This window comes from Thunnus albacares, chromosome 4, assembly GCF_914725855.1.
Source record: "Thunnus albacares chromosome 4, fThuAlb1.1, whole genome shotgun sequence".
In the NCBI taxonomy this organism is placed as follows: Eukaryota; Metazoa; Chordata; class Actinopteri; order Scombriformes; family Scombridae; genus Thunnus; species Thunnus albacares.
Window position 1 is genome coordinate 33,959,238 of NC_058109.1, and position 14,815 is coordinate 33,974,052.

A 14,815-nucleotide genomic window follows, 5' to 3' on the forward strand; every position below is an offset into this window, starting at 1 on the left:
CAGTTTCATTTCTCTGCCACTTATTTACACGAACATTTTGTCATGTGAACATCTATACCATGCATCTGTTTATGATTAACAAGCGTGCACACAAAGCTCTGTGAGATTTTCAAAAGTGCATTAAAGGAGACAGAAACTTTCATTCTTTGTGTGGGCTGCGTTAATGTTGTCCATCACTAACACACTGAGTGCCCTCTGGCCATCCATTTTTTTGAAAGAAATATACAGTACGATATGTTCACCTCCACCCCTCAGATTTCCCTTATGACAAACAAACAAAACACAAAAACAACAAAATGTGTAAATGTATCATATCTAAAGTACATTTCATGTGTAAAATTCACGTAGGCACATGTGGTTTTTGAAAACATATTTTACATGTGAAAACAAATTCTAGCCTCCCTTAATTGGCTCCCTACCTATGTTAGATCAGACTCTGACGTTCTACTGATGACTTACAAAATCCTAAATGGGCATGTTCCTTCATACCTCCTGTGTGTCCCCAGAGTCCAAAAGAAGTCATCAGGCTGTAGGGCCTTTTCCTACTGGCCCCCATTGTCTGGATAATCCTGCTGACATCAGACAGTGTGATTCTGTTGAGTGGTTTGAATAAACTAAACTAATCGTTTTGCCTTAACCTTCAGTAACCTTCAATTAGTTGCGTATTATTTAGTTACTTCAGGCCCTTGTACCTGTAGTTTTTTCCAAACTCCCCTTGGGGAGTTTTTCCTTATTCAAATCAAGGGTCCAAGGTTAGGATATTGTATGCTGCACAGGTTTTAAAGGCATACTATGCAGGATTTGTCAGTTGCTGTTTGTAAACACAACATTGAAAGTTTGTCCCTCTTCCCTGGCTTAATGACACCAGAGCAAGCTGAGAGTACAAGCAAGAGAAAGAGGGAGAGCAGTGGTGGCTGAGTGAGTTAAAGAGTGAATGAAGAGAGAGAGTGGCTGTAGTGAGAATAAAGCAGTGAATCAGATCAGTAAAATATTATTTTCTGATTGTTTCACGGTGGTTATGCTCTAAAGCACAAATAAACACACCCACACCTCTGCACAACCCTGCAGAAATGTCCAACATAGCCAGATTTAGTGTGAATTCAGCCAAAGCACACACTTCATCCTGTCTGCTGTGGCCTCTCTGCTCTGTGTGTGAGTATTTCAGCCCCATCCTCGATCAAACAGACACAGACCTGCTCTCTTTATGCATCCATGACACGGAGAGAGCAGAGGAGAGAGACGGAGACAGCGATGTAACCTGGTTGTTATGTTTTCGTAGAGTCCTGACCTCACACCCATGCTGTTATTGGCTGGGGGCTACACACCCACTGCCCAAAGGAAAATACAGGCAGAGGGCAGGGGATACGTCCATATTCATACATTTCTCCATTCACCATTCTCCGTCCACATGAGCGTTTTAGCACTGCTTCAGAAATAATCTCCATCCATACTATCATGCCTGAAAATGCATATCACATTACTGTTCATGTACACTGGGCATGCGCATGCCGGTGTAGACAGGAAGCAGATTGTCTACGCTGCGGTTGGTCGCTTAATTGCAGAAAATACTACAGTGGAAGAACAACAATAGTGAAAAGTAAGACCAGAGATTTCTTTGCTTGGACCGACAACATGGTGGAACTCTTACTGAAAGTAACACATGAATATAAGTCATGAGTGATAAGACCCAATCAGGAGGTGAACGTGGATGCCTGTATCATCGTTTTCAAAAGTCTCCGTTTCCGTCTGTGCAGACTAAAATGCAGTCCTGGAGTTTTCAAACTAAAATGGGGTCAGCAGCATTTTCAAAGTCTCCATTTTAGAGGTTCAAAAAAGCTGGAGTAGTGTGGATGCTAGGTGTAAATCTATCAAAAGTAATGCATTTTAAAATGAAAACATATTTGTGTGGATGTAGCAAGGATCTCTCTAAATACACCACCACACACTTCTAGTGGGTCATAAGTGATGATTGAAAGGGATTGTTTTTCTATGAGTCTATACATTGTTTTTTAGGAAAATCCTGCATAGTATACCTTTAAATCCCCTTCAGGAAATTTGTGATTTGTGATACTGGGCTATATAAATAAAATTGACTTGAGTAAATATACTTCCACCGCAGAGTATGTATTTTTAACACATTTTAAGAATTCCATTTATGTTTAATAAATGTACCACAGTCAATATAATCATTAAGACCATGTAAAATGTGCATTTTTATAGTAAATCAGGGGAAAATGGCCTGTATGGAGGAGGCATTTATCCACAATAACAAAGCCCTGTGTATGTGGAGTATTTCATTCTAATATCTTTTTATCTGTCCCATGTTGAGACGCACATCATGAGCTAACGGTGGCTGTTTGAGGATTTCGGAGGCCAGCTGTTGGTGTTTGCCTCTACATTCACACACAAGTCAGTTTTCACACACCATACTAAAGCAGTGAAACTGATTTCTGCATGTTTTGAAATGAAACAGAAGTGTCTCTAAAGTGTAGACACATTTGAAAGCAGGAGGACACATTATCGAAGGATGATGTAATATATATGATGTATGAATCGGTTCATCAGTTATGTTGTCAGTTCTTTATATATCTCTTTATATCTACATAAAGAGCTCCTGGGCTGTGGCTCATCTGCTCCTCTTAAACAGAGTCCTGTTGCCTCTGTGGTGAGGCTGGAGGTGACAGCCGGCCGGGGTGGCAGTGATCACTGGTCTGTTTGTTCCACAGTTGTTGAGCAAAGACCTGCATGAGGGTCATTTGTTTCACATGTGCCATCATGCTTCATACTTTATTCTACATCAGACCTACACACATTTTCTAGATCAGAAACATAAAAGGATGAAACAACTGCCTGCAGCATAATCCACTGTCACACCAGTCTCACTTGTAGTTTCTAGATGTGAAATGTTTCCCAAAAAAACTAATGTTATGGTCTACGGCAGGAAAGACAAATTAGTAAATTTAAATTTAAGATTTTTTAATATAGGAGCAATGGGAGCAATGAATTCAATGCTTTTGAAGACTTCAAGACTGCAGATAACCAGTCAACAAATCAGCCACAAAACACTTATGAAGCAGGCGAGGATTCAGCCTACATCACAACTTTGAAGAATTACACTTGTCAATCATGAATTGTTTGATCATTTTTATTAACTTTTGTTAAGCAGTTATTTTACTGACAGACCAAATCAGAAGTGGCTTCTTTATTTACATCACTTGTAAAACTGGCAGAGTGCTGAAAACTCCTGCATACAAATATTTACATAGGCTTACTGGGTTAACTTAACTTAAAAAAAGACTTTTTATATAAATATCTGCATGCTCATATCAACTATGATCAGTAGTGCATGTTTAGGACATACACTGCCTGGAACATTAGCTTATTTGTCTGCAATCACAGCATTGGATTAAATGTGATAATATGACAATAATAAGATAAGAAAAAAAACAATCATCCACTAGTGAAAAATACATGAAAAATACCTGCTACATCTATTGTCAACCCGTTTGAGTGAGGAAAAACATAATAATATACATTCATAATGAATTATTTAGTTTGATGATTGTGGCTGTGGCTTACAGTTACACTAACAGTACTCAAGTTGCTGTTATGTACCAAAGTCGACCTGTTTTGGCCTGTTTGGTCTGTTTACAGGAGAATATTTGGACCCTGGTAAATTGTCCATTATTGCCGTCACAGCATCTGGTTTTATCTCCCGTTCCTTGAGCTCAGCTGCTCTCCTCCGCTCACCCCCTCCTCTTCTACACTCAGAGCCACTCCGGCGCCTCTCCGATACATCTTGTCTTTCTGCCGCACTTTTTCTCTGCTCTGAGCCACTCCTTTTCCTAACCCCTCCTGTCCTGTAGTCCAAAACCTCCCCCCGTGTTCCTAGCTGGTCCCTCCCAGCCCCGACACTCAAGTCCCTGGCAGAGTGAGGCTTGGTGTTAGCACCTTGAACAGGATTGCGAATGTTGCCCAGGGCTTGCATCCGTCTCATGTGGCTGTTGGCCCTCACGGGGCTGCTGAACCTAGGAGCCCGGTATGCTGAGCCCCTGTCTGAGGAGTGCACCCGGCTCTCACTGTAGCTCCTTTTAGGGAGCGACACGGGACCCCTGCGCTCCAGCATTGGGCTCAGTCTTGACTGAAGGGTGTGGCTGTGGGTGGAGCGGCAGCAGGACACGCCACAGGTGGTGTAGCGGATCCGGCACAGGGTGCAGGCACAGCCAGAGAGCAGGGCAGAGTGACTGGCCAGAGAAGAGAGGAAGGTGAGGGGGAAGGCACGCTGACACTGGAGGATACACTTTGGAGAGCTGAGGCGTGACGAGGCAGCGGCAGGTGACCTGTGGCAGCTGGATAAAACCTCTGATACAGCTGACTTCCCACTCTCCTCCTGGACAGTCTGGATCTGGCGCCACTCTAGCTGCAGTAGCCTCTCCAAGTACCTTTCCAAAGGGCCCACAGGCCTGGGTCGAGGAGCCCCGCGGCCCTCCATGTTATAGAAAACAGCCAGCTGACTGAGGCTCCAGGAATTAAAAGGTGGAGGCAGGAAGTCTGGGAAGTCAAACCCACCATGGCCGTGTCTCCTGGGTCTTCGGCTGCAAGAGGGAGAGTCTTCAGCTTCGATGACCTCTGGCCGCAGCTCGAGCTGTGGAGGAACCTGAACAGAGGGCAACACAGGAAGTCTCTCTGAGTCTGACAAGTCAGTGTCACTGTCACCTTCTCCATGGCCACTCAGACATCCTGCCTCCTGGTTTGGTGAGCGTCTCTCCAGCAGATCAGGACTGGAGTCACACAGGCGGCGGTGGGGAAAGGCTGCTGTGCGTCTGCTCCCTCTGTGCTTCTGTTCTCGGTGGCCGCAGCGCTGAGCAGCCTGCTGGACCTTCTGCTTCATCTTGTCCTCTGCAGGAGGGCACAAGGGATGGGACTTTGACTCTGAGGTTCCCTGAGCACTGGAGGGAAAAGTACATTTTATTATCTTAGCATCCAGGCTGCACAGAATGACGTAAAAGTTGCACAAACAGCCATTCTCACCTGTGTTGTGAAATATTGCACTTGGTCGAGGTGGTGTTCGGCTTGTGCTTTCTTCTTTGCTGCACCCTCTGTGATTACAGAGAGACACTATTACACCTGCACACATTTTCTACCAACACCAGGGCTACAACTACCAATTATTTTCATTATACTGTAGATTAATCTGTTGATTATTTTCTCGATTAATCGATTAGTTGTTTGGGCCACAAGATGTCAGAAAATGGTGAAAAATTTTGATCACTGTTTCCCAGAGCCCCAGGTGACGCCCTCAAATGTCTTGTTTTGTCCCGACCAACTGTCCACAACCCAGAAATATGTCATTTATTATCATAGAAGACTAAAGAAACCATTTTCACTTTTGAGACGCTTTTCTTGACAAAAAAAATGACTGAAAATGATTAATCATTTATCAAAATAGTTGTTGATTTATTTAATAGTTGGCAACTAATCAATTAATAGTTGCTGCTTTAACTAATACGTGTTCATTATGTAAATAGGCTACATCATTACTGCAAGCTAAGGCAACAACAAAAAGGATTATTTTCATTGTATATGAATCTGACAATTATTTCTTTGATTAATCATTTTTTAAGTCTATGAATTGACAGAAAATAATGAAAAATGCCTGTCACTATTTCCCAACGCTCAAGGTGAGGTCTTCAAAACACTTTTTTATTATTATTTCATTCTCCTTTGACTCCTAAAGTTATTCAATTTACAGTGAATACAGAAAAAAAACATACAATACTCACATTTGAGAAGCTGTTATCAGCAATATTTGGCATTTCTGCTTGAAAAATGACTAATCAATCAGCAAAATACAGTAGATGCCAACTTATTTTCTGCTGATCCACTAATCCATTCATCAACTGATCGTCGCAGTTCTACATCACACTTACTTTCTCATGATTATTCTCTTGACTTGGGCGCGTGTGCTGTGGCTGCAGTGACTTCCTCTGTGACTGCCGTCTACCCATTTTATTGCTTCAGAAAAATATAAAAGATTAAATATTAAACACAAGCAATGACCTAAATATCACCGCATACAATAACACAAATGAAATACAGAAACAGTAATATATCCCGTGAATTGTTGGTCCAATATTGGGGTTCTGTTTAGTAATCTATCTGCACACACGAAGCACAAAAACAGCGTTTAGAGATCAAAGCGCATTGATACAAGAACAAACATCTCCGCGTCGCCGGTGATGCGACAGGGGAAATGAAGAGAGCGTTACACGCATACACACAGCATCCCTATCTCCAACATATATTATCCTACTGAATAATCATATATTTCACGTTACCTGGCCACATTAGGCCTGCTGTTGCTCCACTGCACCTTTTTCTTCCATTCCCTCTCTGTGATGGAGAGCCTCTCCAGACATTGTTGTGGCATCCGCTCCTGAAGGATTGTGCCCATCCCAGCCTCCGACGGGCACCAATGAAATGGGCGAGCGGGCTGTTCACGCGAAACACGATGGTGTGATCATAATGAGTGGGGACCAGAATGCACGAGACGCATCCTCTTCTTTGATTAAATTATTGAGCCTGGTGAAGGATTCAGCTGCCGTCCAGCAGAGGGCAGTGCACTGTATGTGATGCTCCCATAGGCTCCACCTGTTCTTCATGTGTTAAAGGACAGGTTCACAATTTTTCAAGTGTGTCTTAAAACAACAGTCAGGTGCAGCTCAACAGGGAAACACTGTCTGAGGAAACACAAAGAGGGAATTTGATGCTAAAAAGACTGTAAATGAGGCATATATCCACATGATATGACTAACTCAGACTGCTGAAGCCTCATATAAGCTTCACATCAACTTTTAAAATGCGTTTTTACTTCAGCAGGGGGAGCTGGGACATGTAGTGCAAAGTTCAGGTGAGACGGGTAAGGTTAGATAGTGAGGACAAATGCAAAACTTCATTGTATCACAATAAAGGGAGTTAATCTATGGAACAACTGTAATGAAGAAATGAAAACATGTAGAACATTAAGTAAGTTTTAACAAGTATTTAAAAATAACATTGAACAGATACAGAACGGATGAACAAAGAGGTTGACTGGAATAATATGATTTTGGTACCATGTGTCTTTTTAACTTATGTTGTATTTGTTTGTTGTTATTGTTTCTCTTGTGTTGTTTTAAATGTTTTTGGCCTTGATTTGATTGATAAAGTATATAAAAAAGGGGTAGGACAAGAAAAGTTCTTTACACACATCATTCTACACCCTTTTCAAACATTGAATGGTTATTATTTATGTTGTTTACTGAAAGTTTGCTGTTATTTTTATTTGTTTGTTTTTTTCCGCTGCCTATGTATTTTATTTTGTTATTTTAACATGTTTCGAAATATTACAGATGTAGGGACAGGAGCCACAGTGATTTTACAGACGGGTCAAAGGATCCACTAACATCCACTAACAGAGGCAACAGGGGCAGCAGTGGTGACTCCCAGTTATCAGACTGGGAATCAGTAAGATAACATCACATTATTTGAGTGTGTGTGCTGTTGAGCTAATTGCAGTACTTTTACATTAGATTTGGCAGAAGAAGTGACAGCAAGCAAAATACTCATCTGTGGTGACTTGGTGTCAGCACTGTCAAGCATTAAATCAGGATCAGGCAGTAATCACAAAGATACATCATATGAGCTGTTAGTAAAGGAGGCAGTCAGGAGAGATTATGTGGATATTAATATTAAACTTCCAAATTCAGAGGGGAAAAGCATAGCTTGGAGGGAAATAATCAAACTGGCAGCAGCATTGGGGTAATGCAACAAAAGGAAGACACTTATATTAAATACAAAATAAGGTAGGAGTGGTAAGAAATAGTGAAATCAACAGGAAAGAGCAAGTTATTATAAGTAGATTAAGAATTGGTCACAGCAACCTGAATAGTAGACTTTATCACAGGAAAACACCCAACCAGCCATCGTCATCAGTGTCAGGAAAAAGAAGAAGGGCAGTGCTTACAGGGCTACAGAGGTAAAGACCAGTGGAGGTCAGGGTTAAAGATCTACTTGAGTGTGGGGACACGGTGGAGGGGAAAAAAACAACTGATATTTAGATTTTTGAGAGAAACTGGACACATTACAAGTGGTAATAGATTTGGACAACAGTGGGTAATTAAATACAGAGGGAGTAATGCAACCAAAGAACTTACTTTGACAAGAAGTGAACGCTAGCAGCAGAGCCACGCCTCCGCCATTTTGGACTAAATGCGACTACCTTATTATCAAAGACCTTAATGACGCCAGTACAACGTCCTGCCTACAGAGTGCCATACAAAAGTACAATAAAATTCTTTCTATTCTATTAATATTAAATGCCTCTACATAAATGGCCTGTGTTGAACAATGTTAAAATATGATCAATATGTACACTGTTATAACTATTTACTTATACTTAGTTATGTATTTGTTACATTTATGACAGAGTAAAAGCAGAAATTTGTAAAACATTCATTGAAATTTTTATTTAGCTATTAAACAACAAAAACTTTCAAATCACGGGTTCAGATTTACAAATTCTGAGTGTTCCAAATAGAAAGACATAACATAACATAACATAACATAACATAACATAACATAACATAACATAACTTGTGGTCGCTTCTTTGGATGACGCCATGACGCTGCTTCCGACTTCCGTGAGATTGAACTGTTGTTTACACATGTGTTTACACTCTTCGTCTACGCTCTCCTCTACATTCTGCTCTACCCTCTTCATTTATCTGTCTGGCTATGTTATTATTCCACGCTTAGTTCACATAAAACTAGATTCGCTAGTTTTCTTTCTGAAACGACATTGGCGTTAGTGGCTAACGTTAGCCTTTCGTTGTCACTCTGTTCACTAGCTTCGAGCTTAGCCTAGCTTAGCAGTTAGCTTTGTGAATCCACAGGTGCATCTTCTCGTCCTCCAAAATGGCAAATAAGTTACAGCAGCTGAGAGTGTTTGTTAACGAGCGACTGACAGCTGCGGCGGAGGAAATCTTCAGTGCTGTGGAAAGGACCATTTTAGAGTATCGAAATGACATTTATCTGTCCAAGGAGGATGTGAAACACAGCGGGCTGCTGCTACTAGCTGAAGGTTTGAACCGGCAGGTGCAGGTGGAGGTGTTCACTGCAGGTTAGTCTGCTCTGTTGTGAAAATGAGTCTACTGTGGTCTTAAGAGGCTGTCACTACGAACACAGAGCTTGTGATGCTTTATTCGACGTGTGGCCAGCTAGGGTGAATTAGAGTACTGTGGGACAATTTTTGCAAGTAGCACTTCAGCAATATGTTTCTTCATGAAGCCAATACATAATATCCACACACATTACCATTCTGAAATCCCCGAGGTGTTTTCTACTCATATCAGAATGCAGAGGACTCAGAGAAAAAATGGCAAATATAAAAGTGTTCATGTGCCAAATTGTCCCAAATGATGTGCCTTTCCTAATGTGGGACAGTTGAGGCTGAAATATGGGACACTCACTGGGAGGCTAAAAGGTCTAAATCACCTTAATTCATACAATAAAAACTTGTCTGGTCAGTAACACTCAAGGCCGAAGTGCATGCCCATGTTTGGTCATTTCAGTAATTACAATGTTTTAGCTGTAACAAACAGTATAGTAATGTATTATATCATGTATTAGTAATACTGTTTGCCACCTGCCTTATTTTTTAGGCAGGTGGCATATTACACAAATTACAAAAATTAAGCATTAAAAGTCAAAGACCCCTGAATAACTATTGCTATTGCACATTTAATGTGCTGGAATGCATATTTCACCAATTTAAGAAAGTACATGACTGTCCTACATTAGTAAAAACCAACTGTCCCACATTTCAAACCACATTTAAACCACATTTTGTAAAGTGGGACAATGGAATAAGTGACAAAAAATATGAAACATGTTTTCACCATATTATAGTATATTTTGATGCATGAATATATCATAAACACAATCTTAAACATTGCTTCATTTATGATAGATTTCCTTAAAGTCCCACTTTTCTTTTTTCTCCAGTTTTTTACATGATTGCATAAACTAACAGCTCCCAATAATGATCCTGTTTACTTGACAGAAAATATAAAGAAAATAGGGCTGCAGTTAGTGATTATTTTCATTAACAATTAATCTGTTCGATTAGTAGTTTGGTCCATAAAATGTTAGAAAATGGTGAAAAATGTTAATCACTGTTTCCCAAAGGGTGACGTCCTCAAATGTCTTTTGTCCACAACCCAAAGATATTCAGTTTACTCTCATAGAAGACTAAAGAAACCAGAAAATATTTACATTTGAGAAGCTGGAATCACAGAAATTGGACATATTTTTCTAAAAAAAAAAAAGACTCACAACCTTTAATTTAATAGTTGGCAACTAATAGATTAATCAGCTATTCATTGCAGCTCTAAAAGGAAGTAGAAGAATATTCATTACCTTGAACAAAAGTGTTGTCCTCTTCCCTGATTTTGCAGAAAATATTTCTTTATCCACCTTCTGCGGTGATAACTGCATTTACCTGGATGTTGCTGTGTTTAGCCATAACTGTGTAGTGGAAGAGGACCTCACTCTTGTGTATATTGGTAATTGTGACAATGACAAGCTTACACTATGTAAGTGGTATTATTAATAAAGATATACAGTATAACATATCATCATCATCTAATCCTTGCATTAGAACACACTTGTACATGCGTCATATGCTGATTTTTTTCATTGGTATCTCACAAAGTTACAATACATGGTATGGATGAGAGGTAAGGGAAAACTGAAAGTGTTAAAAATAATATTCTATTGAACACTTTCTCCCCAGTCTCCCAGGAGGTCAGCGTTTCTGAAGCAGAGGCCTCCACCCAGCCAACACACAGTGCAGATGCATTTCCAGAGCCTCAGGAACACCGGGCCAGCCGGGACCAAGAGAAACTGCAGGACCTGTCACAACGTGATACTGTTGCTTGTTTTAAGAATGAACAGAGCATGCAGCCGTCCTCTTGCTGTCAAACCCAAACCGAGACCAGCAGAGAAGAAGAGCTTCTTCCCATCACTTCAGCTGAGTGGTTGAAAACAGAGGAGGAAGAAGATGGCTATGGAGGATCAGAAACAGCCAATTTCTGGCAACCGCTCTCCTCAGATAGCATGGATGAAGATGATACTAGTGATGCTGAATTTACACAGAGAGGAGGGTCTAACTCATGTTCAAAGACAGTGAAGTCAAAGAAAAGGGCAAAGCAAAGACTTTTGGGAAAAGCTCTGGTGAGCCCTCATATCGAACAACAGCAATGTCTACTTCGAACCCCTGTCTCTGCTAACGTGATGATGCAGATTCAAGCCAAGGCTGCAACCTTACCTATGCATCCAGCTTTGCTTACTGGAAAGAAGAGGAAGAGATGCCAGTGCTGCCCTAACAAAAAGGACACCAAGACCAGCACCGTTTGCATCAAATGTCAAAAATACATTTGCAAGGCACACACCCAAGCATTCAAATTCTGCCCATCATGCATATAAACATAATAAATATAACTTTTATATATATATATATATAGCACCTTTCAAAAACAAAGTCACAAAGTGCTTCACAATAGTTACAACAAATACCATCAGTTAAGAAAAAGCCATAAGATTAAAAGTGAGTCTTAAGAAGGAATTTAAAAGATGACACTGAGTTCCACAGCTGAGGGGCCTGAACAGCAAAGGCCCGGTCACCTTTATTGACAAGTCAAGATTTTGGAACCATTAGTAGGGCTCTGCTGGAGGATCTGAAGCAGTGATCAGGCTCATAGGGAGTTAGCAGATCACAGATACAGGCAGGAGCCTGAACATTCAAGGCTTTAAAGGCCCCATGAAATAAAAAATACATTTTCCCAGTTTTAATCCTGTGTCCCTGTGTTAATTGTTCATTTATCTCTTTTTTTATGCCAAATATACTGTCGGCTACTTTATTAGGAACACCTGCGCAACCTAATGCAATCCAATACAACAGCTCCGCCATAAATGCTACATTTACGAAGTTTATACATTTTCAGTTTTTGTTGACATTGTCAGAAAGGTGATAATTCTACTTGTGTTTATTATTGAGGTCATAGTGGGTGGTGGTGGTGTACTAGAGTGCATTATATTGAAAAGTGTTCCTTATATTTTGGCCGCTACATGTATGTTAATGGAGTGGACAAAATATAAGGAACACCATTCATCACTGAAGCCAACGTAGCTCTTTAGACAGCTGATTAAGACATTATGGTCGACTGTGTCAAAGGCTGAGCTGAGGTCAAGGAGAATTAAAATTGAGTACAGGCCTGTGTCAGCTGCAAGGAGTAAGTCACTGGTGACCTTGACCAAAGCAGTCTCAGTGCGCTGTAGGGAGCGGAAACCAGATTTAAGTTTTCAGAAAATTTGATTGTTCCTCAAAGAAATCAATTGAGTGGAGACAGATTTTTCTAAAATCTTCAACAATAATAAATGGCAGCTTCGTGATGGGTCTAAAATTACTTAAAATGGATTTAGAGAGGGCTTCTTTAAGAGGGGGTAAACACTGGTAGGTTTAAAATAGGAGGGGGAAAATAGCAGTAGACTGAGAGTAGTCAATAATGGCTAAACAGCTTTTAAAAACCAAGTGAGAATGCAGTCTGTAGGGCAGGTGGATGATTTTCCAAGTGCAACAGTGCGTTCATGGGTTGACGTTGAAGGTGGGCAGGAGTCAACATCAACCTCTCTGAATTCGTTGTTAAAGTGTTGGTGAATCTTCACTACTTTGTTACAAACTAATCAAGAAATTCTTCACATCTCAGGGGAAGATTCAACTGACCGGCTAAGGTGAGGGGACCAATCACAGAATTAGCAGTTTTAAAAAGGGATCCTGGGATTTTGACCCTGTTTAGCAGTTCAGAAAAAGAGGTGTTCCTTGCTTCTTTGATTGTACACTGATAAGTGAACATTAAATCTTTTAGAGAAGCAAGGGAAAGACTGAATTTATCCATTTTCCATTTCTGCTTTGTCTTCCTGCACTGGCTCTAATAATTAATAGATCTCTATAAGATCTTTAATTATTCATTCAACCATGGCAGAAAAGAAGGTTTCAGCTGTTTATATCTGACTGGAGCTGCAGAATCTAATATATTTGTACAGGAGCTGTTAAAAACACTGACAAGCTCCTCTATGGTGAGGCCATGTTGTTCACTGGTGTTAAATATGTGTTTGAGGCACTGTTGTTTTTGGAAATTAAACTGCCTTTTCTCCTTCTTTCATAGGAAAGTATATGCAGTCAGTTTTAACCCATAACACAACAGCTGTAACAATAATTGCTCATTTTAACGTATAAGAAAATACAAACAGGTTATTTGGGGAATTATTTAGTTTATCATCAGCCTCTCAAGGTCCTGTAATATATTTGCCTGTTCTGTTCATCATAAGCAATAAAATAAATTGTGCCTATTTTAAACTGAAAACGATGTGTACATTGTAAGTTACATTGTGGTCCAAGGTTCATAAAATATCAAAGTAATTATATACACTGATCAGCCAAAACATTATAACCACTGATAGGCGAAGTGAATAACATTGATTATCTCGTTAAAATGGCACCTGTCAAGGGGTGGGGTATATTAGGCAGCAAGTAAACAGTCAGTTCTTGAAGTTGATGTGTTTGAAGCAGGAAAAATCAGGTTTTCCTTTACATCATGTGGGCGGTCGGGTGCATGGGGAAGAGATGGCACCAGGATGCACTATAGGAAGAAGACAAACCAGTGGAGGCAGTGTGATGCTCTGAGCAATGTTCTGCTGGGAAACCTTGGGTTCTGGCTTTCATGTGGATGTTACTTTGACATGTACCACCTACTTAAACATTGTTGCAGACCAGGTACACCCCTTCATGGCAACGGTATTCCCTGATAGCAGTGGCGTCTTTCAGCAGGATAATGCACCCTGCCACACTGCAAAAACTGTTCAGGAATGGTTTGAGGAACATGACAAAGAGTTCAAGGTGTTGCCTTGGCCTCCAAATTCCCCGGATCTCAATCTCATGGAGCATCTGTGGGATGAGTTGGAAGAACAAGTCCGATCCATGGCGGCCTCACCTCGCAACTTACAGGACTTAAAGGATTTGCTGCTAATGTCTTGGTGCCATACCAGAAGTCACCTTCAGAGGTCTTGTGGAGTCCATGCATTGACGGGTCAGAGCTGTTTTGGTGGGACAAAGGAGACCTACACAACACTAGGCAGGTGGTTTTAATGTTATGGCTGATCGGTGTATATTTATAAATATATATTAGGACAGTTTAGTCATTTTCCATTTTTATTTCCATGTTGTTTGATTTTAAAGTCCGCCTCCATTAAAAAATTGTTTTACTTAATATTACTTGACTTGGATTTGTTTTCTTCTCTGTGCAGAATGATGTGTGTGCAGTTTTTTTTTTCCTTTCATCTGTTGAAAAAGGAAGGCTTCCCTACATGTGCACACCTCACATCTGTTTAACAAGTGTACCAGTGAGCAGGATTTGTAACATTACAATTAGTTTTGGAGCCAATTGTGGTTGAGTATTACACTTACACAAGTGTGATGTGGAAACTTGAAGCCTACAGTGTACATACATTGAGAATGTACTTCAGAACCGAAGAGATTCTGTTAAAACCTGCAGACTGAGGATCGGACACTGCGGGATAAATCAGTACTTGCACATTTTGGGAAAACGTCCTACTGGATTATGTGAATGTGAACGTTCTGAAACAGTCAAGCATGCAAATATAATACAGAAAGGAAAACTATCAGATTGTCAGACTTAGGAGTCTTGTCATATTCTAT

General features: G+C 40.4%; 2 protein-coding genes across 3 annotated transcripts; one reads left to right on the forward strand and one right to left on the reverse strand.

Moving 5' to 3' along the window:
* Positions 1 to 3,129: 3,129 nt before the first annotated feature.
* On the reverse strand, positions 3,130 to 8,353 carry LOC122981077. 2 transcript variants are annotated; one of them, XM_044349597.1, is made up of 5 exons: positions 8,196 to 8,353; positions 6,339 to 6,656; positions 5,931 to 6,015; positions 5,032 to 5,099; positions 3,130 to 4,949 (listed from the first exon to the last, which is right to left on the reverse strand). In XM_044349597.1, the coding sequence occupies exons 2-5, from the start codon at positions 6,452 to 6,454 to the stop codon at positions 3,608 to 3,610; spliced, it is 1,611 nt and encodes a 536-aa protein (XP_044205532.1). In that variant the 5' UTR covers positions 6,455 to 6,656; positions 8,196 to 8,353; the 3' UTR covers positions 3,130 to 3,607. The 2 variants fall into 2 exon arrangements, with proteins under 2 accessions (XP_044205532.1, XP_044205533.1); XM_044349598.1 differs by lacking the exons at positions 5,931 to 6,015; positions 6,339 to 6,656; positions 8,196 to 8,353 and adding an exon at positions 5,784 to 5,901.
* A 267-nt stretch (positions 8,354 to 8,620) lies between these two features.
* On the forward strand, positions 8,621 to 11,892 carry LOC122980778. The gene is made up of 2 exons (XM_044349112.1): positions 8,621 to 9,160; positions 10,835 to 11,892. The coding sequence occupies exons 1-2, from the start codon at positions 8,956 to 8,958 to the stop codon at positions 11,524 to 11,526; spliced, it is 897 nt and encodes a 298-aa protein (XP_044205047.1). The 5' UTR covers positions 8,621 to 8,955; the 3' UTR covers positions 11,527 to 11,892.
* The last annotated feature ends 2,923 nt before the right edge of the window (positions 11,893 to 14,815 follow it).